Source organism: Triturus cristatus, chromosome 2_2, assembly GCF_964204655.1.
Source record: "Triturus cristatus chromosome 2_2, aTriCri1.1, whole genome shotgun sequence".
NCBI classification, from domain to species: Eukaryota; Metazoa; Chordata; class Amphibia; order Caudata; family Salamandridae; genus Triturus; species Triturus cristatus.
The window spans coordinates 527,358,433-527,383,493 of record NC_140582.1 but is presented as its reverse complement, the minus strand read 5'-3'; the positions used below and the strand labels follow the sequence as shown (position 1 = coordinate 527,383,493).

The following is a 25,061-nucleotide window of genomic DNA, read 5'->3' as shown; positions in this document are numbered from 1 at the left end:
GTTCTTAGGACAAACCCTAAATTTCTTCCAAAAGTGATTTCCCCTTTCCACCTTAACCAATCAGTAGAACTACCGGTCTTCTTCCCAAATCCAGACTCGGTAGCTGAAAGGGCCCTACATACCTTAGACGTTAAAAGAGCCTTGCTTTATTACATCGACAGGACAAAACCTTTTCGAAAGACAAAACAACTCTTTGTTGCTTTCGCGCCACCACACAAAGGCAACCCGATCTCCAAATCAGGAATAGCCCGGTGGATAGTTAAATGCATCCAAATATGCTACCTCAAGGCTAAACGTACACTTACAGTTCCCCCTAGGGCGCACTCCACGCGTAAAATAGGGGCTTCTATGGCCTTCTTAGGCAATATTCCCTTAGAAGACATTTGCAAGGCAGCCACATGGTCTACCACGCATACCTTCACTAAACACTATTGTGTTGACGTGCAGGCCAAACAACAGGCCTCCGTGGGCCAGGCTGTCCTAAAAACTTTATTTCAAGCTGCTGCAACGGATACAGGCGACCACCGCTAAGGGGAGCACTGCTGTATAATCTATCCTCAGTGTGTGATCTGCAGCTCATATGCCGCGAACGGAATATGCTACTTACCAGTATGCATCTGTTCTTGGCATGTAGAGCTGCAGAGTCACACACGCCCGCCCGCCTCCCCGGGACCTGTATCTGTTCCAGCATCCGTCTTACTTAGACATTACACATGGACATCCTTTCTTTCTTTTCTATATACTCCATCTTTTCCCATCATGGCGAAAAACAATCTGCCGATGGAGTGGATGCCCATGCGCACTGTTGTCCAGGGGAGGAGTCACCAACCTCGTGACCAAAGGCTTCTTCCGAAGACAACAACAACCTGCAATCATCCGAGCCCAACACCAGATGGCGATCTTATCCTCAGTGTGTGACTCTGCAGCTCTACATGCCAAGAACAGATGCATACTGGTAAGTAGCATATTCCTTTGCTGTCTGACCTCTGGTGGCTTTCTTTGCCTGTGAATGTTGCCATATTCAGCTTATACCTGGTGCTTCTTAGGTCCTAGATTATTTTTTTTCAAACACAGCATAGCCTTTTTGATGATTTGTGCATTCACCTACCTCTTGTCAAATTGGCTGCAAAGGAGGTTTAATACTTCACCCTAATTGTTGTGTAGCAACATTTATTTTTGCTTCAGTAGACAAGCGTTTGCCTCTATTTTTCCAGTACTTAAAATTTCTCCTTTACCCCACCCACAGTCTGTATACGTCTGACCATGCAATCTTTACAACATTTAATGTAGACTTCTCACCTAAAACGTAACTCAAAATAGCTTTCTTTTGGTACCTGTGCATAATCTTTTCTTGTGCCTTTAGTCTTTCTTCCCGTGCGTTTGGCACCATCCCACTGTTCACTGGTGGTTTCATTAATACTGTGCCCAAAACACTTTAGATTAATTCCAGTTTATGTATTTAGCAATTATCAAGCATTAGAATGACATAAGCATTTTACTCTTGACCGAATTAATATCGGTTTAGAAAAATGGGTAGGAAAATATAAACATCGGATGCCTGTAAAAATAAACTTGTTAAGGGGTCATTCTTGTGTTCTAGTATCGCTAACTGTCTGCTGAATGTTGAGCTAAGTAGGATTGCGCATGGCGTGTCATTCCCCGTATTAGTTTGGGTTTATACTAAGTTCCAGTAAGATGCTTCAGTGCGGAAAACTAATGTAATGTGGATAAGCCAGCACATAACTAAAAACTGAAGCCAGGTTATATGTATGTGTGGTCCTCTTCTGATGATTCAACAGTTTCTGGATTTTGAACCATCATAACTACTTTGAAGCAATATTTAGAGCATGATGTTAGCAGAATTAAATGGTACAACACATAGAATACTTCATTAATCGTTTTGAACTTTTGTGAGTGGTAGGTGCTAAATCTGTTTTGATGAAGTAGCTGGGCAGGGCATAAGAAAATTAGATTTTTGTTGCAGAGGTGTAATGCTCCTGGCTGCCACTGGAGTAAAAATAGAATTTTTGCAGTGTGACGCTTTTTTGGGATTCACTACTGTACATTATTCAGACGTCTAGTTGTCCGGTCCAGAATTCTCCCTCTTTTCACTCCCCCCGGCCCTTTTCGAACAGTAAGTGGTTTTAGATACCTCCGTGTGACACCAGACGTATGCCCACAGCACCTCAGTGTATGGTCACAACTTTCAGATTCTTTTTTCCACTGTTAGGATTGGAGTCACAGTTTACAGCTCCAAACGTAAGCCTAGAAAGTAACAGAAAGAGGAGGAAAGTCACATCGACTGCAGAAGATGCAATAGAAGAGAAACCACTGAAAAAAAATGGTTTTTCACTTCGTTTCAGCCAAGTAGTCAGAAAATGCTTTGTTGAGCGGTGGCGTTTTTTCCATATTTTAGTTGGGTGGAATGGATAAAAACCCTTTTAAATTTTGTCCAGAGCACCCCCACAAACCAGCACAAAAGGATGAGCACAGTGTGTGCCATCTGTCTCTGCCTCACCACCACAAGTCAAAAGGATGTTAAGAATACCTTGCCAGAACCTTGAAGGTTATAGAAAAGCAAAAGTGGGCAAATTATCTAATGATTCATCTGAAACATGTCTTTAATAAGCGCGGACTGTTGACTGACAAAGAAGGAAGCACAGGAAGACCATGTGTCTGACCTTGAGGAGACAGTGTACATTGAACCACAAGGGGAGGAGGTGTAAAAAAACAAAAAAAAAAAAAAAAAAAAATCAAAAGCCCAAGAGGGGCTAAGCCAAAGGTTTTGGTCTCCAAGACCCTGAAACAAACCTCAACCCAAAAATATATGGTTGTCAAAGGCAAGAACAACATTTGAAAGAGCCCCACGGGTCCAAAACTAAGAGGCCACCCTTCTGACTCCAGCTCAACTCTGAAATGGGATTTAGATTGGGGTAAGGATAAATGATCGAAGGAGAGACACATTTCAACTTCACAAGGATGACCTGCCTCGATAGTCAATGTACTTGGTATCGAGGGGAAGAAGCATTAACTCCAGTCTGAAATGGCATCCCTTTTGCAAAAGAAGAGCTTCGATTAGTCCCTCATGGTATTTTGAATTCTAACAAAGGCTACCAAGCACAGCTGAGACAGAGGGCCAAACAGAACCAGAACCCTCCCTAAACACCAAAACAACAGGAAGAGGAAGAACAGGCAGACCGCTAGCAGGCGTATGAATAGTGTGAACAAGTAGTCTCTGAAACACAAGATCCTGACACATTTCAGGACCTAGACACTGAGTCGCTAGAGAAAGGTTTTGACTCATTCCTCCCTAGGCCCTCGCCACCTGACGTTTTGCTGTTTAGCACAATAGTCAAAAGAGCAGATGACTCATTTGGGATGCAGCTTGAAAAGGAGAAAACAGAGGTTTTGCCTCCAACTGGAGACGTTACTCCCTTCAAAGGAAAATACATTATTCCTGTCCCTTATTCTGCATAAAGGCAGCCTTTAAAGGACCGGCATCCTCCAGATCTCTCACGCAGAGGCTAGAGAAGAAACGTAACCCTTCACTTAGAATCGTGGAACCCAACTCTATAATTGTGTATGTTGCTAGGAAAAGAGCCAGCACTCACCTCCTGGACCCTCACCATATAATGACAGCAAGTGTGTAGAGATGGTAGGCAGAAAGATGAAAAGGTCAGCTGCCACACAGTGGAGGAGTGCAAACTTCAGTGCCCTGCTGTATAGATATGGACATCAGCAGTGTGAAGAAATAGAGAAGTTAATGCAATATCTCCCTGACAAATGTGAAAGAGCCAAGAGTATCATCCAGGAGAGAAGACCATAGCCAACACATGCCCAAAGTCAACCCTTAAGGCAGCAGACTTAGTCAGCAGACAGATGTGCACAGGCAAAGCACTTGGGGAGACACAATGGGCTGAGGGTTTCTCACTTAAAACAAAAAGGTCTAGTCTTCGTCCTCAGCATTTCATTCTCTGGTGAAAGTGTGTTTGGTGCAGCTTTGGGCAACTCCTTTCAGCAAATGAAAAAAGACAATGAGACAGTCAAAGTGATGAGGGACTTACAATTAATTGAAACTTTCAACATGGGCAAGGTTTGTATTAGGGGACCAGTGGACAGAGAAGGGGTTCACCCTATTCTACAATAAATGTATGTCCCCCAACCCACCACCTCCCAGGGCACAGGCACTCATGGCAGTACCAGAGGCACCTCTTGTGAGTCAGGGTTAATTACCAGCCCACCAGAGCTCCACAACAACCAATAAGTGGCTGGGGAAAAAGAAACCAAATGACAGACCCCATTAGGGGCAAATTAAGAGTGGTCCTCCAGGAGCAGATAAAAATAGCCTCCAACAAATAGGTGCTAAATAGAACACAGCATGGCTATTGCATAGAGCTACAGGATCTACCACCAAAAGCAGAGCCAAAGAAAAGTTTTTACAAGGGACAGGGATTTAAATTCCTGAAGCAGAAGGTAAAAGAACAGAGATGAACAACAGAGGAAGTTCCATCAAGAGAGCACAACAATCCGTGTTCTCCCTCATAGACCTCAAATTCATAAAAGGTTTATCAAAAAGCAGAAATTCAAGATGATCACACTGCAAGAGGTCAAACAACTGTTGAAGGAAGGAGTCTACATGGCGACCATAGACCACAAGGTGGCTGCTTCAATATACCTCTTATCAACAAGTACAAGCAATGCCTTAAGTTTGTGGTAAACAGCTTACATCACCAGTTCAAAGTGCTTTAATTTGGGCTTAAGCCAGCACTAGGACTTTTCACAAAACGCTTCTTAGTGTTGACAGTTCACATCAGAAGGCAGGGGAAACGCATGTAAATATAAAATCTAAATAAATACAAATCTGTATTTGTAAAGCGCGGACTACTCACCCTTGCGGTTCTTAAGGCCCAGGGGGCCGTTGTGGAAATTAAGTGAGCTATTACCCAGAGTCACATGGTGCTGAGCTGAGCTGCCGCCGGAGCCGGAGATCGAACCCATGAGCCCTGTGCTCCGAAGTCAGCTGCCTTGGCCGCTGCACCACACCTCTCCACTGTACCCCTATATGGATGACTGGATGGTGAAGGCAGGCTCATTGCGAATATGCAGAGACAACATACATACATACAGTAAAGTCGACATTATGCCAACTGGACTGCTGCCTAAACTTGGAGAAATTGTCCAAAGAGACAAATTTATTTCTGGGGGCATCTCAGATTTCAAACAAGTAGAGGTCCCTCCCTGTGCCGATGAGTCTCTTAACATTGACAGAGCAAGCTTTCTTCTGTCATTAAGGGCCATCTCCGACAATGTGAACTGTGATGAAAATGTTGGGGATGATGGCATCATCTATCCCACTAATCCTAGACTCCACGTGACCAATCCATGAACAGCTCCAAAGCCAATGGTCATAGGCAATGGGGGAAAGAAAGGACCTAGTTGGCAGGCTGTGTAAATGGCACCCCTTCCTCTATCACAACAGATTCATCAAACATGGGATGGTGCACACACTTGGGGAAGCTGAATATGAGAGGCCAATGGAACACATAAAAAGCTTTCAAGAACATAAATGTGCTAGAACTCAAGAAGTTTTTTCTGGCATTAATATCTTTCCACATACATATCCAGGGAAGGATGGTCCCATCCAATCAGTCAACATAACAAAGATATTCCCCCTCAACAGACAAGAGAACAAGAGCCTATGTCCTATCCTATCCAAGCTGTTACAAAAGACATGGAAGTGATCCATACATAAAGGTATTACACTGACATCTGCCAGGCATACAAAACATGGAAACTGGCATGCTAAATGGTTAAGGTGGCTTATCCCATCAGTAGGAGCACAAACTAGAGGCAGTGCACCAGATACGCCTGCAATAAGGTACACCACAAATTGACCTATTTGTAACATGTGTAAATGCAAAATGCCAAGACGTCACATCTAGGTGTCCCACAGAAATTCTCTGTCCATAAATTCGTCAAAGACTTTTGCAAATGCCTTTTCCACCAATCCCTCTTATAGGCCTACTGAATTATACTGATAACCACACAGTGGGTCAGACAAACATGGTTTTTAGATCAGGTGGAGATGGCTCAGCATTCGGTAATGGTATGTACCTGTTTCGCAGGATTTACTGCGATACAAGAGGGACAAGTATGTCATCCAGAGCCAGCCACTCCGTTTAGCAGTGTGGTTCCTGAGTACATCGATTTTGGTTACCGGGCCTACCATAAAGATGCATTGAAGTGCTGATTGAGGCCAATACACCAACAACACGCAGATACTGTACTGCCAAATGTAATAGATTTATCCAGTGGTGCAGGAAGGAGAATCTTACACACAACCTTAAACAGAGATACCACTATAATCAGGTACGTCACATACCTCCTAGAGGAGAACCTTTTAAACACCTCCATCTTGCAGCTAGCACATTAACCAGGAACTCCAAAGGGAAAAGTCTGTCTACCACACTAGACTCCTGGAAGGGATAAAGAGGCTTGCACCAACGAGGTAGGCACCCACACCAATGTGGAACTTTGGTACTGACACAGCTAATGCACCATTTGCACAAAACAGAATTTGAAATTCCTAACAATGAAAATATCATTCCTGGTTGCCATCACATCGTTGTGCAGAGTCGGTGGATTGTAAGAGTACACACTACAAAAACTGTACTTTCAGATTCGCAAGGTGAGGGTTGTCATGAGGACAAACCATATTTTTTGCTTAAGTTAACATCCCATTTCTACATAAATCAAATGGTACAGCTGCCAGCCTTTTCCAGCAGCCAAAAGCTCATGCAGAATGAGCCGCAGACTCGCAAGACTTCAGGAGCTCATTAATGCATCACGTGCAAGAAACAAGAGCGTGTAGGAATGGGAAGCAATTCTTTGTCTCATTTGCACTTGCAAAGATAGTGTTGCCAGTGGCGAAAGGAACTGTTGCAAGGTGTATTGCACAGACCATCCAAACTTCCTGCAAACCTAATGGGGTACATTTAGAAGGAAGACCATGATCTGACTCCGGTAGGAACAAGCATTTGCAATGCAATAGGTCTCGCATTTACGCGAGTTTGAGCTATTGACATTGCAAATGACAATGCCTTTTATTTTTTGAACATATATAAAAGGCATTGTCATTTACAATGCCAATAGCTTAAACTTGTGTAAATGCGAGACCTATTGCATTAAAAATGCTTGTTCTTCTTTTCCTTCTCTTCCATGAGTCACTGCCTAATGTAACGTGGTTCTGCAGGTTAATGAGGAACGGTCTTCATAGTTGTCAATTTCACAAACATCAATTAGACGTTGGCTGCTTCGGGATGAGGATTCATGAACGGATGACGCATACGGATATCTACTTTGCACTCTGATATGAAACATACCGTTTCATCACCAGATACATCGCACTAAGCAATCTTCCAAAACTTGCACACTCCCTCTTCATGCTCACCATCAACTAATCTTCTGCAGCAGCAGCTAACAAATAAACAGTCATTAGCTGCTTTCTGGCCTCTATGCTTTTCTAGATAAAGCTGCCTTTCTATGGGCTCGAAGGTTTATGCACATTTAATGTTTCCATTGAAGTTTCAACTTGTGTTAGCCACCATTCTCAAATTAAAGGAGACCAGTCTGGGTGTTGACAACATTGCAACGACGCCATACTCTGACCTTCCTACGAACAACACATGTAAATAAAGTTGAATGCAGGAAGAGAACAATAGTGAAACGGTGAGAAAAATAACAAGCAGGAAGTGGGATAAGGGAGGGGGTAGGGGAGAGAGGCACGCAGGCTGGCAAATGGTGAGCACTTTCGCGGCCGCTTTGATGTTCTCAGTGGCCGCGCGGCTCACTGAGAACATCAAAGGGGCCGCGAAATCATCACGCAGGCTGCCTAATGGTGCGCGCGCCCGGCGCACATGCACTGTAGTGGGCGGCCTGAAAGCACTAGTTTGCACTTCCAAATCCCCCTTTTCCAAAAGCTCTCGCGAGAGCAGCGCTAAAGCGCTGGCTCGGGCGAGACCTAAAAAGGGAGCCACCCTAGCCTTCATAGTTAATATATTCATAAATTACATTTGCATGGCAGCCATGTGGCCATGAGTGCACACATTCACAAAACACTACTACATAGACCTTCAAGTTAACAGGAAAGTTTGTGTGGAGCAGAAGGTCTAAAGGCACCTTTTTGTGAACAGAAGCTCAACCCAAATTTCCAAGTAGAAGAAATACTACTACATAATACACAGTATGTGAATCCAGAAAATATTTATGCTGCAAAATGAAAATATTACTTAACTGTAGAGTAGTTTAGCTCCCCTACAAGGGGTGTGAGTCCTAAACACTGTGACACAGCTATCCATAAGAAAAAGTGCAAAGCCCTAGAACTTTACAGGTCCCCAAAGGGAAATAAGAATCTGAAATGAGACCACACCCTGGGGCATTTTGGGCATATGTCTGATGTCATAGGAGGAGGACTAAACCCCCACCTACTGGTCGATAACTCCAAAGAAAAAGAGCAAAAGGACAACTGCACCCATCTGCTAGCTGACGGAGTAATTCACCTCATGTGAGTTCAGAAAAGTATTCAAGCTGTAAAACCAGTAATACAGGTAAGTAACCTTTTCAGTTCTGTCCCCTGATCCTCGTTTAAAATAGCCTAACACTCCTCTAACTTGCGGGACTTACTGTATTTGTTTAGTGCAACGTGAGGGAGGTATTGCAGCATTTTTCAGGACTGCTTCTCATTCTGACCACACCTACCAACACTGGCTTTTTTGGTATTTTTGATAGTATAAGAGAAGAGGCCTCACAAGGGATACAAAATGCATCCCAACATATTACTTGAAATGTAACAGAGTCTGTCTCTAAAGTGAACGGCTTTCAGTCAAACGGTGTGTAAAATGTATTTAAGTGAGATTAATGTGGAACAGGTATTGACAATGCCAGTAGGGCCGGCTTATAATTATGTGTATTTCTAAAGAGCACTATCACCTGTGAAGCTATACTTGGACGAGCAGGTTTGTGCGCCTTGCTCTGCCTATGGTAATTGGTTCATTATCTTCCGTCTCTCATTCCTGCTGAAAATTGGCTCCGGCACGTGTGATGGGACTCCTGCCAGGCAGTAGCTCTGACCTGACATAATTCAGACCATTCAGCACTATGGTGCCCAGGAGTTTGGACCATCATTCAGGAGGTACTCTCGATTTCTTTTAGGGATCTCCAGAAAGAAAGTGTCCTCTTCATAGCCCTGTGATGGGCTGTGTAAGGCTAAGGTCCTAGAGAGCCGGTACACACCGCAGCATCGCTGGTTTACTAGTCTCACTGTGAGTTCCTTGCTCTCTGAGAGACTGGCTTTCTGGAAACTTCTAGACCTTACCTACACACTCGTAGTAGCCACTCCCATGAAGAAACACTAGTGGGATAATTGCTGCAACCAACACTCATACCGGTCTCCGCTGCCGACATACATGATCACTACCTGTTCTTTCGTTCTTGATGAGTGATGCAATGTTATGCTTCCTTCCAGACCTTCACAGAAATTTCCAAGAGTGCTCCTTCTGCTGCAGTCATTCTTTGCACAAGAATACTTCATGCACACAGTAGTGAAGACAGCCCTGCACTACGTTTAAAGGAGATATCTAGTGTAGAGAAAAAAGCAGTTCTCTTTGCCCAGCCCTGTATCTTTAACAATGACCAATAATACGCATTCTCATTCTAACATGTTGCTCTGTTTGATGACGTCTGCTTGGGTTTTGAGATGTACTGGGACATAATTCACCGGAAATCACCTTTAAAGACCTTCCTGCTAACTAACCTCATTCTCACTATAGCAGGTTGTGGATCAATGGTCGGAACCCGTTTAGGTTTATGGAGTAACTAACTATTCAGTGTAGCTTGGGGAGATGTCATTTACAATAATAGTATGCAGTTATATCGCACATTTCATTTGTTTGAAAATTGTGGACTCTTGAAGATTTTGATGGGTCTGCACTAGTGGCAAATTTGTGAACCGCATTTTCAGTATATGCCGCTTAGCCCCAGTCTCTCCAAGGTTTATAGCGTTGGAAAAGCTAAAAACCAGTGCTTTCAAACAAATGCTTATCTTTTTTCCCCCTGTCGTTTTCCCTTTTAATTTCATTATGCTTGCTAAGAAAGTAGTGTTTTAAAACCTCATAAATAATTATTTAAGGTTCTTATATAAGTACATGGTTTAATATGCTTAAAGAGTGGTCCTACACAGTCTATTAGGACATTATTCTCCTTTTTGAAATGTATACCACGTTCTATTTTACATATGGTTTTCTTTTAAATGCAGCATCCAGAACTACTGCCCAGAGTGAACCACAAAGAGAAAGGAGGTAGGTTAATTCCATTTTAAGTCCTTTTGATATTTTACTATTTGCATTTTCGAATTGAATACTTCTACCTTGGCTCATGTGATTTGAATTAAAGCATTTTCATTTTCAGAACTAATTTCTGCGAGGGTGCCTTTCAGCTTTCAGTACCTGCTTTATGTGTGCATGAAATTAAGGAACAATGTAGTTGGTCCCGTACCGGACAGTACTATTAAATATCAGTCTTCTTTTAAGGCCATTTTGCAGAAAATCTTTAAGCTCTTTTCAGATAAAGTAAAGCAAATACTCATGTGTGAACGTAATTTATCCCTGCACAAAATATAAAGTAATTATTTTGCCCTTGCAAGTTTTTTAAAGTACTTTTGAATTGAATAGATATCGATTTATCTTATAAAGCGTTTCTACAGTGCAGAGGTTTACTGGCACAAGACTATTGTTTTTGGTGTTGTACATGTTTTCAGTTTTTGCTCCCTCTAATTGCAATGAGTTGGAAACCCTATTTTTCAGAGAGTATGGCCAGAAACAGGCCTATAAAGGATATTCATTATGCATCCTCAATAGATCGACTTCAGTTGCACTACATTTTATGTGATGTAGTGATATAATGTACATACACATATGATGGTTGCAGTGGCGTAGCAGCGGTACCAAAGGATCACTAACTAGTAAAAAAAACAAAGACTGACAATCCCAGTAGATCTGGCATTGGTTGCCAGCATTTGGAATTTGTCAATGCTTCTTTTGTTTTGTCATGGTTTTTGCAAACGTTATTTTTGACGGGCCACCAGGCCATCTCCAAATAAAAAAAATAGTAGTTAAGTATTTTTTAGTATCCTATATGGCTTTCTTACGTACTAACATAGGGTGTAGTTCAATAAAGACCAGAAAGATGGCATCTCCATAACGGACCTCCTAATTGGCTATCTAAAAGCACTGTACCTGGGATTCACTGATGGGAGTACACCATGAGCGTCTGTCCTCTGTTTTTCCAGGTGTGTAATTGCTCATGGGAATCCTGTAACCGACATGAAAGAGTTGCTGGACATTGACCAATTAATATATCCTGCCCCCCATCTCACCATGTAGATTGGCAGATGGGCCCATCAGATATGCTGTTAGGCTTCTCTATTGGTGTCCATTGATTCCACGATATCATCCAGTTTTAAATCCGTGCCTCCCATGGAATTTCGAAAGTCATTCCGATCCAGTAGTAAAAAGTCAGTTCTCATTCTGTCCCTCGGAAAAAATGGAATGTATATATCCATTTAAGTCCACCACTGTGCTCTTTGCAAGCCCTACAACAGCTTAGTTTTTACAACACTCACTACTGCAATAGTATGACCAGTTTCCTTAGCCAGGTCTTCAGGTAAAGTTTCAAACCGTTTGGGAGTTCTAAATCATTAAAGGGCTGGGAGTCAAGAGAGCAGCCATAGTTTGTTAATTTAAGTTTAGTGTTTCTGGGTACGGGTCTCTGCATCTAATCCAAAGTGATCGAGTCTACAGATCACGTAGACCAAGTAATCCCAGGGGGCCTAAAATGGCCCCCTCTATCTTCAACTAATCTATGTCGCTCTCACCGACTTTGACACGGATCGGATTGAAAGAGAACATTTTGCTTCCCGGCTTGTTCCTTGCCACTCTCGGGCCTCACAATGAGGCCCACCCTCTTGCAGGCGTCTTAAGTGCATTCAGCCCTTTCTTCAACGTAGTCCCTGTAGGCCCTTGCACCCTAGTGCATTCCAACATGGAGAACCATACCAGGACTACTGTTAGTGTAATAAATGAGCCGGTCGGGAAGCGGAGTTGGGAGCCCTTTTTGTGTCCCAGAGGAAGGATATTATGAAAAAATGCAAACGTATTACACGTTTTTTCCAATATGATAGTAGATCAGATGATAAAATAGATTATGAGTTTAAACAAAAACTGGCATCATAACACCTTCCATTAATTGGGTCTTTGTGCTCAAACAGGTTTCCCTGGGGGAGCGCAGAATATCCTTCCTGTGAAACAGGGAGAGACACTAACCCAGATAATGAGATGGAAGTATTATGCATCTGTGATAAAATTATCATGTGTATCAGCACTTTAACGTCTAAAAAGTCATTGGTCCTGATGAAATGACTTACAGGTTGCAAAATATGTGTTGGCCAGTCATGTTTGGGTAGAATAAAATAAATAAAAATACTACTTAAAGGCATCAAAAGTCTAATTGGATGTTTAATGAACTTGGTTTTGAAATGCTTTAAAAGACCCTGAAACAACTTGTAATTTAGCATTTCGGGTAAATAGCAGTAGGGGAGTTAAAGGCTATATCTGTTTCTAGAGGTCTGATGGTCTTCTAAATCGAGCTCCTGTCTCCTTCCTTTTCTTTATTCAAGCATCAAACATAGTTGAGACCTGACTTCTAGTCTGATATCAGAGGCACAGAAGATCTTTTGTTACTAGGATATGTCACACTGAAATATACAATAGCAAGCTACAAAAGCAACCCACAGAACTTAGGGGAGCATGGTTGTAATTAATAGCAACAATTTAAAGGGCTTATTTACTCTTTAAACTTGACATATTAAATAGATCAATCAATGCCTCTTTATCTCTTTGCAAATTATATCTTGTTGAACTTTATTTTGAAATACAAAGCACCACACCTGAAGAAGAGCCTATCACATACATTCAGCAAAACATGCATGTGTCATTTAGTCGGCTATCTTGGGTCTGCTACTAACAATAAACATGTTACAAAAAACAGAATATTTTACACTGATTCGCTCGGCTGAATATTGAAATTCCTCAGTAGCAGCTAACCGTGATAGACTTCCCAACTTTACCTTGTCCCTTCCCTGCTCTAACTTATGCCCATCGTGGCACCAAAGGCATGTAGTTGACAAACTGTTACCACAACCACAGATTTGCCACACTAACAGAACATAGTAGCCATACCAAAGCACAAACTAATATGCACAACTTGTCACCAAACCCATTTAATTATCACCTTTTGCCACCCCACTAGTTCCTCTTTTTGTCACAGTGTTATATCACAGAACCATCAAAAAAGCTAGCCAAGACAACCCACTAACACATGAACAATGCAGCACAGCATCAAATGATGCTGATCAAGAGCATAAACACTTCAGGCTGGTCAATAAAATGCTCCTTATCGTTAGACTGATCAAAAGACAAAATCCTACAGCACACGCACCCTTGCACATACTACACCATTTCAAACTTGTACAGCTAGCAGACAGATCTCCTCTTCACTGAAACACAATGACTACAGACCATTATGACTGGCCAATGAGAAGCCCTGCAATCATCTGAAAAGGGCACACATTTTCGGTACGGTCTAAAGACCCTGTGAATGGCAGAAATGCACATTCTGACTACATACCATACACCCCAATTAAAGTGTGTTCTTAAGATTGCACATAAATAGATGATTTCAGTATTCTCTCGGGCTGGGTTAATCTCCTTGTCCCCTAGTGCTCCACATGATCAATAATTTGAGGCTCTGGAAAGGGGGCTGGAGCTTGAGCATTTTCGTATAAGTCCTCAGAAGGACGTTTTCTATTTAAGCCGTTTGTTTTTAGGTCTCGCGCCTAGCTGTGCACTGCGCCGCAGTGCTCGCGAAGCGCAAGACATTTTTAAAGTGAAAAACGGGGAATCTGATCTGACCTAGGAATCGCACACGCTCGTGCGTGTGCGTTTCCTTTTCAGCTGCCCCATTTGCCTTTGCGTGCGTCTTATTCTAAAAGACTGCACGCAATTGGCCCGAGGCGGGCAGGAGCCATCAGCAAGGGGCATCTATCCATAGCGCCCAAACCGCCATCTCCTAGCACTCGCGCATGGCCATGCCCGACCAGCATAGCCCACCCCCAACACCCCAACGCACCCTATTCTGCCCAACCCGAGCGCCCGCAGGCACCGCGGCAGACACCGCACTGCCCCTGATCCCCCTGCCCTCAGATGGACGGAAGGCCGAGGACACGAAAACTGGGCCTCCAGCCGCAAACCAAGGGGCTCAATCGGCACCCTGCACAAAGGGCTCAAGCAGCCCCCCCCGCACAACGGTCATCTCCAACCTGTTGCACAAAGACAGCACAACCACATCCAGCACTCCTTGCACAAAGAGCACATCCAGCACTTTTAATAAAGGACTCAGTCAGCACTTTTGTGCAAACTGTTTCATCCAAAGTCCGTGCGAGGGCACACCGATCACCTCTACACAACGTGTCCACCTTGCACAAAGTTCGCACCCATGGCGGTGCACGGAGGCCACAGCCACACTTTACGAGTGAAGCATGCTTGTAGTTTGCTGAAGGAGGCCTCCTGCACACTTTGTAGTTTGGAGTCTGGCACTTTCACCACACCCGCTGACTAGCATTTGCCCAAGCCCTGAGCTGCATCCCACGTGTGCCAGCTCTCCACTTTACACTCCCTGCCCTACCCCTTTGAAGGCTACCCCCACCTGCGCCAACAACCCCCGGGCCTCCACGCCTTTCTTACCGCAATTACCCCCTCCTCAGACCGCCTACCCCTCCCCACTCAATGTGTCCATAGCCCCTGTAGTAATCGCCATCAACCGACCGGCCTAAAAGGATGAAGGCACCCAGACTGCGTAACTTATGCCCACCTGCCAGTCCTCCTCCGAAGACATCAATTTGCCCAAGACCACCGGCCCGTCGCCTCCCCCTGGGATCCCAATCTTACCCCACTATTGCCTTCTTTAATAACGCATGTGCTCCCGATCCCCCTTTATAACCAGCACCCTCCCAACTTCTGTCCCTACATTAGAGCATTCCTGTGTGTACTCAGATGGGGTTAAAGCTACTGGTGTAAAACTGGCTTTCACAGCGAGCTACTAGTTTGTATGCAATATAGTATCGCTTTGTGTACCACGTGTGCCTTTTCTCCTCAATGCCTATCTGATTTGTTATGATAAACTTTTTGTTGCATTTAACAGGGAGGGGTAGAATCAAGAGGGAATCTGATCATCTGTCATTTATTGCTTATGCGTTGCGTGTGTCCGATTGTCGCGAACCGTGTTTTTTTCTATTTTGCTTACTGAGCGCTGAACTGTCATAGTACGGAGGGGATGAGAGTGTTCTACTGCTCACTATACATTTTGGGGCTGAGGTAGGAGTATTGTGTAGGATGGGGTTGATGTCTGTGCATTCTGTGTGTACTACATGGTCGCACATTGTGTGCAGGGCCTAGCCTGTATTTTAATGGCATAGACCGCATGCCTGCAATTCCACACCTACAAGCGTAAGAGACGCCAGACATGTAAAAGGGTTTTGCACTTGTGTTGCATTGTATGGGGTAGAGCGGAGCTTATGGGACCCTGTTATTATGCTTGCCCTCGCAGTGATGTGTAGTGGAGAACAGTATCCTTCCATACAGAGAGTATGAGGTCGCAGAGCTGGAAATTCTGTATCTGAGGGGCCTACAACCTCTTCTTTAATAAGAACGAGTTATGTTTAATGATAATATTGTGATAGTGACCAATCAGACAATATTACTTAGTGGCCATATTACACATCATTGTCAGCAGTGAACACCTCCTGTCCACCGGGCAGTGTTACTTGCAGTAATGTAAAAAATAATTTGGAAAGCCTTTACATGGGTAGTACGGAGTTTAACATGAGGCTAATACATTGTGACTATAGCTGCAAGGCTTCTGGCATTAAGTTAATAAACTAGTAATACGTGGCCCACAATTCTACCTGATTTATCAGTCAAATATTAGTTTTGGAAAATTAAACATTTTTCTCCAAGATACCTACATATTAGTCTCAATTACATACTTTTTAATTTTGGTGTCCAATATATTCATTCAGCCAACCAAAGTTTCAGACTTAGGCTGGACTGCACACGGGAGTTACTTGCAGGTAGCTGGAGAGCTACCAGCAGTCATGAGCTACAGTTTGAGGAAGCCTGCTCTACACTGTACGCAGCAAGTTGCTTACAAGCAGTGTTTATCGTTGATGATGTGTTTTTTGTTTTACTTTTATTTAAAAATGTTTGCAAAATAAAATTCAAACTAAATGCCACAAGGATGTGACCATCAACCCATCCATCTTTGTATGCTTCCTCCCAGAGGACAAGTTCCGGTAGTGGGAGGTGCCTACCCATATCTCATCATCTCCGGTCCATATATGATCTAGCCACTGACAAGAGGGTGTTGCCTCCACAGATGTCAGGGGACAGGGTCTGCATTACGGATTCCATCTCTCGCCGGGGAGCTATTCGGTCATTCTCCACTGTCCTATGTCAATCCTGAGTGTTGTCTCCACCTTCCCCTTATTCGGTCCAACTTTTGGGGGCAGCCTCTTGCTGCGTAAACCACTCTCCAGGCCTCCATGCAGTGAGTCATTCTCGTTTCCCACATTTCCTGGGTAGGAACCGCAGTCCGCAAGTCTTGGCGGCGACTCCACTGCATTCTGTCCCCCCCCTTTCGACTTTTCTCCGTAATGAGGGAGGGGGCGGGGCTCTGTCAGTCACTCCTCTGCTTCCACCGGTGCCCATTCACAGCCGGCGTTTATCATTCGTCAACCACCTGCCTTTGTGCTGTCTGGGAACTTTGCCACCGACTGGGTGTCACCTTGTCAGTCGGGGGTCTAACCTGAATTACTGCAGTTATGGGAGTTTAGGTCATAGTGGTTCAGGTAATTTTATATATGTTGCCAGTGTTCCTTATTCCCCACCCACTCACCACTTCTCCATGCTGCTGACACCGCTCTCCCCACGCTCACCATCATCCGCGCTAATTTACCAGATAGGGTAGGTAGCTTTCCTGGGCCATAATTTTCCAGTCTTTACAACACCTATCTCTGTGACAAGGAGACAAATGCAAGTCCCTTCAGTGAGCTCTTCTGTACTCCGTCTGTAAATGTGCTGTACTGTTGAACCATATTTGCCTTGAATGGCTGGCTCCTCTGTGGTGCCGCTTGCTCATTTTGTTTGGTTGATGCTTTATAAGCCTTGGAGACCCCCCCCCCCCCTCCCCACCCCCTGTATTTCTTATCTCACTCCAGGCTGATCTCTCCTCCACTTCCAAAGATAAACAACCTCGCCTCCAAGTGCACATGAACCATCTCTTTTCTGTCACATTCGTGATCTCTACAGTTTTCGTGCTCCATAATACTGCAGATATTATACTTCTCAGGATAATGTGGCTTTTAAACATCTACCCAAGGTTTTATCTATCTGTGTGTTCTGTTTAGTAGGGGCTCTCTGTTTACTTTCGCCTTTTCATCACTTTCACTTTTCCTATCCCACATCTCTTTTCTCTCTCCCTATGTTGCTTTTTCACTCTCTCCCGTCATCTTGCTCCCTCGCTTGCTCGCTATTTGTATGTCCACTCTGAGCATTTATAGTGCAATTTCTCTCGCATTATTAAAGTTTGATCTATTGGTGTTGCATTATTTACCAATGCCAATAGTTTAAACTTTAATAATGCGAGACCTATTGCATTGCAAATGCTTGTTTTAATACCATGTAAGACCTCATCACTTCAGGTATAATTTGTGTTCAAGCCAAAGGAATACTGTTGAGTACTGCATATTGTTACCTTCTTCTAATTTCCAATCCTTTGTCTGACATTTTATCTTACCATCTGCGTAGTGCCCTAGTAGACAATTACTGGCAAGAACACAGGATTTCCCTGAATTGATTTAGTGTTTGAAGAGAAAATTGTAAAAACGTAGCAAGAAGCTACTGTGCCCTATAATTAGAGCCCCCGGTTTTATGGTATTTATTTTGGGTGACATTTCCATCTGTATTTATCCGTATTTTTATTTTGGCCATCTTGTTGATATTTATCCATATTTATTTTGTGTTTTGAGAATAAATAGTCATAAAAAGGTAAATTTCCACGTTTATTTAACTTTTAAACATGCACTCATACGTTGATACCTGTTTAGTTTTAGCAAATTAAGCAGCCTAATATTACAAAACACTACACCCACATATAAATATAGCATTATATGCAAATATATGTGAACTAATGCCTATATTTAAGGAAATATCATACTGTGTTTTTTTTTTACTCCCCATACTTTCTATCTGCTCAGCTGTTGGCCTGGAATTCATGAAGAACAGCATGAAGAGTCACTCGCGATTAGCACAATTTTCTGCATTTTTCTACTTTTAAAAACGGAGAACAGGGAGCCTTACCTATAATTTAGGATTAAAAGTGTTGCGTATTCGTAGGCTTGCAGACATTAAAAGCAAAAGGAAAGTCCCAAAAAGCAGCAGTTTTGTGTCCATAATACATTTATGGTTCGGGTTGGAACACAGTGTTTCCCAGTGAAGAAGCAGGGGTGGACCATTGGAAATTGGTTAGATACCAGGAAGCTGTAGGTAAACACAAATATTTCCAACAAAAACTTCACTTCATTGATACACCATAAACTTTCCCAAAAGGGTCTGAGTCGGTGTGTAAATAAGATGTTTAAAAACCGTAAGGAGGGGAGTTCGGGGAAAAGAGTTTTGCAACGTAGTATTTGCCCTTTGAAAAATGTTTAAGGTGCCCCTTATTTCTAATACTTTAGGTGTTTTTTTTAATTAAGGTGTGTATAGTTTGGGACTTATTAAACTCATAAATCTGTTTCCAATATTGCAGCTAGCCCATGTAAAATAGACATAAGACTTTCACAAATAGCTTTGTGAATTGCTTCAATTGACAATATTATAGAAGAGGCTATGCATAAATGTTACAAAGTGACTAAATTATTTGACTATGGAGTGCCACGTCAATTACACAAGAGTTTTAGTGATCGTGTACACGTCAGTAATCCTAATGGAATTGGATACCATTAAAATCCAGAGTTGTTTATTTCTTGAATTGCTGTTGCCTGCACGTTTAACGAGTTCTCAGATCTACATTCACATTGTGCAATCCACTGTAGTTTAAACTGTTTTAGACTGCATTGCTTCACCTTATTTACTCAGCATTTTTCATTGAGTCTCCCATTTATTAACACTCGTTCATCACGTTCCCCATTTAGGTGTTAATCTTACAGAAACCATCAACAGGGACTCTTCCCAGCTCCACCGTCCCAGCAATAGTCCTCTCTTTTCTATCACACACAGTCTTGAATAATTCCCTCCACTCTCTCAGCATAGTTCCTTTGTTAATTTATTGCTATACACAGTTCTCTATTGTGCCCCTATTAGAGTTGCATTATGAAAATTCCACTGCATACATAGCATTTTTCATCTTGTTTGTGGGAGACATGTTAAAGTTTTACTGCATGAACCATTGCTTGTTTGAGGTAGAGTAATTGTTCAAACCTTTCACATGTAGGTTTTATGGTGACACTCTGCCTTGTTTAGAGTATTTACTGAACTGTGTCCTTGTCCTGCAGGCGCCCAGAGATTACAATTGTTGCAGCCGAACCCCTTGGACCCGCGTGGTTTCCCAGTGGCAGCCATGGGGCTTCGGGAAGCCTAGCGTACCCTCCTCCTGCCTCACAGTGGAGAAATGAACCTGGGCCAGTGGAGGTGAGTAAATAGATGAGAAAGCTCCGGTGTAACAATTTTTTTTTTTTTAATCTATTGCGCAAGAGGAGGTTCATCAATATGATCTGTCCGACTTTGTATCCAAAGAGGTAGACTGCGTTATTTTAATTGAAAGGAGCAGTAGATATACATTACTTCGCTAAAAAGGTGGTAGAATTAACCATCATAACGTTATTTTAGTAGGGGAAAAAACTGTTTAATTCTAAAGTACTAGTCTTCTCTGTCAATCCACTTCTTACATGCTAGAAACAATACACCTGTCTTGGGTACCTATGGTATTAACCACTCTCATACAACCTTTCCTTTAAGTCCTGCATCATCTGCCATGCCTTTAAAACTGGGTCTGATTATCCCCATTACTACGTGACCCAACTTCCTCTGACATCTGGCCATTTTAGGATCTTACCTAGAACATGTGTCTGTGAACGTTGGTGCAGCGTTAAAGTGTTTTTTTGTTTTTTTTGTTTTTTTTTTAAATGTTGATTTCTGCACCTTGCTAAGTGGTCTTATTGAACAAGATACGAATGTGGGGCTAATAGAAAATGTCAGTTGCTGTAGCACCTTTGTAAAATACAACATTGCGGAAAAGAAACATGTCAGTTGTGGCATAAAATGTTTTTGCTGCTTCAAAGAGGAGGCGCAAATTAAATTTACCCATTAGTTTCCTGTGAATTATAACATAATCCTGCTATACTTCATTTGTCTTGTCTGACAGCACAGTTGTCTTGCTACGCATTTTTCAAGCTTTCAGAGGGGCTGACACCATAAACACCATGCACTCTTCTCCCCTGGAAAATATAGCTTATGAAAGCTACCCTTGATCTGGAGTACTGACGAGAACTGTCTTGCACCACCAGGAAAAGTTCAAGAGAAATCCCAGTATGCCGCACTCCTGGAGTAGAGATTGGCCTCCCTTTTAATCCCACAACATGTAGAAAATATAAGGAAGCCGTTCTGAACTAAGGTTCCCTCCCACTCAGTGCATTGAAGCCCATTTCCACAAAGTGAAAGGAGGATGGTGATCGACCCTGTAATATAGGACACCCTGCTAAATTTCAGGCAATCCCCTCCCCCTTCAAATTGGTGATCTCTAAGGGAGGTGTTCCATAGTGCATAAGGGAAACAAATCAGAAAAAACTAATAACTTAATGGGGCAAACCATGGCATAGACATTTCTACACTTATTCACACAGTTATTTTCAGTCAAAGTCCTCTGTGCTGATCAGAGTACTTGAAGTGTGTTAAGTATTTTGAACCAGTTTGAGTTTGTGCCATTTTCCGAAAGAGCAGCATAGAGAGGAATATTGTGATATGCTGAGATGGCTTGTTCCTGAGTCTTGAGACCAGGCCATGAAGTCTTGTTTTCAGATTTGTTCTTTTTTATGTATTCTGGATCTCTGGCCTTCTGAGGAATGTGATCATCCAGAGGGCATCAAAGATGTGGTGTTTGTCTGCGAAGTAGTTCATATTTTTAAATGAAGGCTACGCAGATCACGCCTTAAGATTCGCATTGAATGTTGGTTATTATGAAAAGCCAGTAAATGCGGTTTTATTGAGGTGGCTGGATTTCTGATGAAAAAGGGAGGGATGTACAGAAAAGATTTTAGTTGAGCCAGGGTGTCAAAGAGGAAACCGTTTAACAGGTCGTTGGTAGTACCTGTTTGAGACAGGATGATGGCCTCCCCAGTGCAGCATCGGTTGCTAGGAGGCCGGGCATGTTTGAATCTGCAAACGAGGCTTTATTGCAGAAGTGCTGTCCGGATATTTTTCATGTGACTCTTATGGTTTAAATCAGTTTTATTATTTCAGTAGGAAACAACAATACAAACAACCACTATCATTAGGGACCTTATCCAGAGGACCATCTGTGCTCAGCAACTCTGTAGGTGCAGAGCAACCAACCGCACCCCCACGTCTCTCCCACTGCCCCCCCATCCTCTTCCCCCCTCTCCCTTGGTGCTCACCCTGGGATAGTGTATGCCCGACAAGCCTCTCCTCACCAACCCATCATTCTCGTCCTAACGGACGCTCTCTGCCATGAAGGTATGACTTCCCGTGTCTGTCAACCACAAAAGTCGTAAGTATCTAGGACAGGTCCGCTCATTAAATTCTGAGGAGAGGAGCGCTATGAACGGCCTCCATGTGTCCTGGAACTCAGCAGTGCGGTACATCATTACCATGGTCCGTTTCTCCATGTCCAAGATACGTCAGACCTGAAAATAACAATGGCATTCTTGTTCCGGAAGGCAGTAGTCCTTCCTTAAGTGGTCAAAAGAGAGAAGTCCCTCAACGTCGAAGACATGGCCCACCAACTTGCAGCCTAAGCTCTTTCATGCATCAAACGCTACTGTGTGGAGACCCCGAGAGAACTCTGACATCCCTAATATAGGCATGAGAGGGAAAGGCGTCCACCCCCTCCGAGTGGCCGCAGAGTCCAATGCTGCCCGGGTGACTGGTGAGGAGTAAAAACCCAAGGCCCTGTATCTGTGTCAGCCAGGGACTCTTGCACAGGTGATCATCTGCTATTGCTCGGTCCATGAAGCACCAATGGTTCTTGGATTCCGGACAGTTCCACTCTACCAAGAAGCATAGTTGCACCACCTGGTAATAATGGGTAAGGTTGGTGGCACCCAGTCCCCCCTTGTTAGCCGGGCAGTACGTTTGGTTTTGGTGGACATGCACCCCCCACCACCCCTGATGAAACAGTTGAACAGCTTCTTGTAGAGATTTAAGAACTTCTGCTGGTGGGGTCTTAGGGAAGGCTTGGTATAGGAAGAAAGTAATTTTCAGGCTCGCTATTTTGCCGTGCCAGGAGAGGCAGTAGTGCCACCACTGGGACAAATCCGCCGTGATCTGGGCTAGCAAGGAGCGGTAATTTATAGCAATGGTGTCTGTGATCGTCAGGGCGATCCGTATCCCGAGATAAGATAGTGGGAAGTCTATCCCCGGTAGGGAGTGCCAGGGCACCAGGAGATGAGTGTGCAGCATAGCCGGCAGGTTAAGGACCTGTGACTTCAAGAGGTTAACACAGAAGCCTGAGGCTTTTCTGAATATCTCAAGCTCTGTCAGAAAAGGCAGCAGAGAGTGTAGCGGGTCACCAATCGCTTCCAGCACGCGTCCACATACAAACTGAGAACATGGTCATCTCCCCTGAATACAATACCTGTGATCCGCGTAGCGTCATGGACTCATTAGGCCATGGCTTCATGTAGAGTGAGAACAACAGTGGAGATAGCGGACACCCCTGCCTTGTGTCTCCTGCAAATCAGCTGGGTGGACGAGAGAGTGCCGTTGACTCGCACACCAGCTTTGGGATTCCTATCTCTGCTTAAGACCCAGGAGTGGAACCTACTCCCGAAGCTAAATTGGCTCATAGTCACATCTAGGTATGATGAGTGTACCCTATTGAACGCCTTCTCAGCATGAATAGACAGTATAATCTCCCGACGTGACCTTTTGGCTTTGTCATTGAGGTGTAGGATCTGTTTAGTATTATCCCCTCACTGTCTATGAGGGATAAAGTCCAACTGGTCAGGGTCTACAGCCCTATCATGAGGGAATCAGTTGTGTAAATCGTTTAACATCCACATTAATAAGTCATATAGGGTGGTGCGATTTACAATGACTCAAGTCCTTGCCATACTTGGGGAGCACCGATATTAAAGACTCCAGCATGGATGTGGGTGAGGTTCTCGAGTCAACGAATGAGTCAAAGAGCCTAGCAAGTAGTGGAGCAAGATCTTGGCAAAAAGAATTGTAAAAAAGTGCAGAAAAGCCGTCAGCGCCTGGGGATTTTAACAACTTAAAACGCGCTTTTGCGACCTCTTCTATTCTTATAGGTTTCTCAAGGGAATCCGCCTGTGGTGTTTGGGGCCCCCTGAAGATATGCCAGCGTGTCAACAGTGCCTAAGTCTTGAGCCTCGTAAAGAACCTTTTAAAAAGTCTTGAAAGGCATTCTCTATTGGTATGTCTCCCGTGACTGTCTCCCCGGCCGTATTTAAGAGTTTGCTCACCTATTCAGCCTGACGCTTGGCTCGGAGTTTGTGAGCCAGGACCTTGACGCTTTTGTCGCCTCCGACTTAGAGCGTGTCGCAGGCAGAGAATGGCATAGTCTGCTCTATTTATATCTAGTCCGCGCACCTGAGCTTAGGCAGCCTCAAGCTGCTACCAAACTCTCGGTGGACCGATTCTCTTTTGAATGGCCTCTAATTCACACACTTGAGTCTCCAATGTCCCCCCTCCTGTCCCTTCACAACTTACTTTTAGCAGCAGAAATCGCGATAAATTCACCATGCACTACTGCTTTAAGCGTATCTCAAAGAGTAGAGACAGTCTTGCTCATGGCGTTGAACCTCTACAAGTCTAAAATGGCTCGCTGCACCTTGTCAAGTATGTCTGGGCGATGCAATAAAAAATTGCGAGGCCACCATATCCCGGAGGTCTAACGCAGATGATCAACCTGTAGGGTTAGGGTCTGGTGGGCCTAGTCGATAGGGCCCTAGGTTTAGTGTCTGTGGTTTTAACCATAATGTGTAGAGCAGGGGTGCCTAAGAATTAGTCTATCCGTGCATATGTTTTATGGGCGGAGGAGTAATATATATAATCTCTGGTGTGGGGATGGGTGACCGTCCATAAGTTTGTGCGTTTAAAAAAAATTGCTCCTGATTTTCGTCAGGGACTTAAACTGAGGCGGTGAAGAAGAACCCACCCACATACACACACAACACTAACAGGCTGCCTCTTAAATCAGCTATTTTGTCCATGACCATTTCCGTGAAGATGCGAGCGACTAGAATCACCATCCCGCTTGTCGTTGTGTTAGGGGAGAAGTATTGGTGGGGGTAGGCAGGAGACCTCATTTGATGCCAATAACAGGACAGGAGGTGAGGCTCCTGCAGCAGGCAGGTTGCTCCCTTGTTGTGTTCCACGAAGTACAGGACTGCCTTCTGCTTAGTAAGGTTATTTAAGCCTCTCAAATTGAATCTGATGACCTTCAACTCCGCAGGGGTGAGTGTCTGTGCTTGTGTTGTAACGTCTAAGAGGCTGTATGCAGGGATCAAGATCAAACTCGGGGTGAAGGGCAGGGCCTGGGTCCAAATAGCACAAGGAGACCCCAACCCGAGGAAAGCAGTCATCTAGACGGTGAGTACCAATACCTTTTGAAACCCCAAATAAACAATAAAACCT

General features: G+C 43.7%; 1 protein-coding gene across 1 annotated transcript in view; it reads left to right on the top strand.

The window, feature by feature from the left end:
* The window catches only part of SH3D19 (SH3 domain containing 19), a 524,308-nt gene that overhangs the window by 278,693 nt on the left and 220,554 nt on the right, over positions 1–25,061 (top strand). Inside the window, exons 4-5 of the mRNA XM_085641658.1 lie at positions 10,313–10,355; positions 19,721–19,856. Of these exons, the coding sequence (XP_085497784.1) occupies positions 10,313–10,355; positions 19,721–19,856 (179 nt within the window). The remainder of the gene's footprint in view (positions 1–10,312; positions 10,356–19,720; positions 19,857–25,061) is intronic.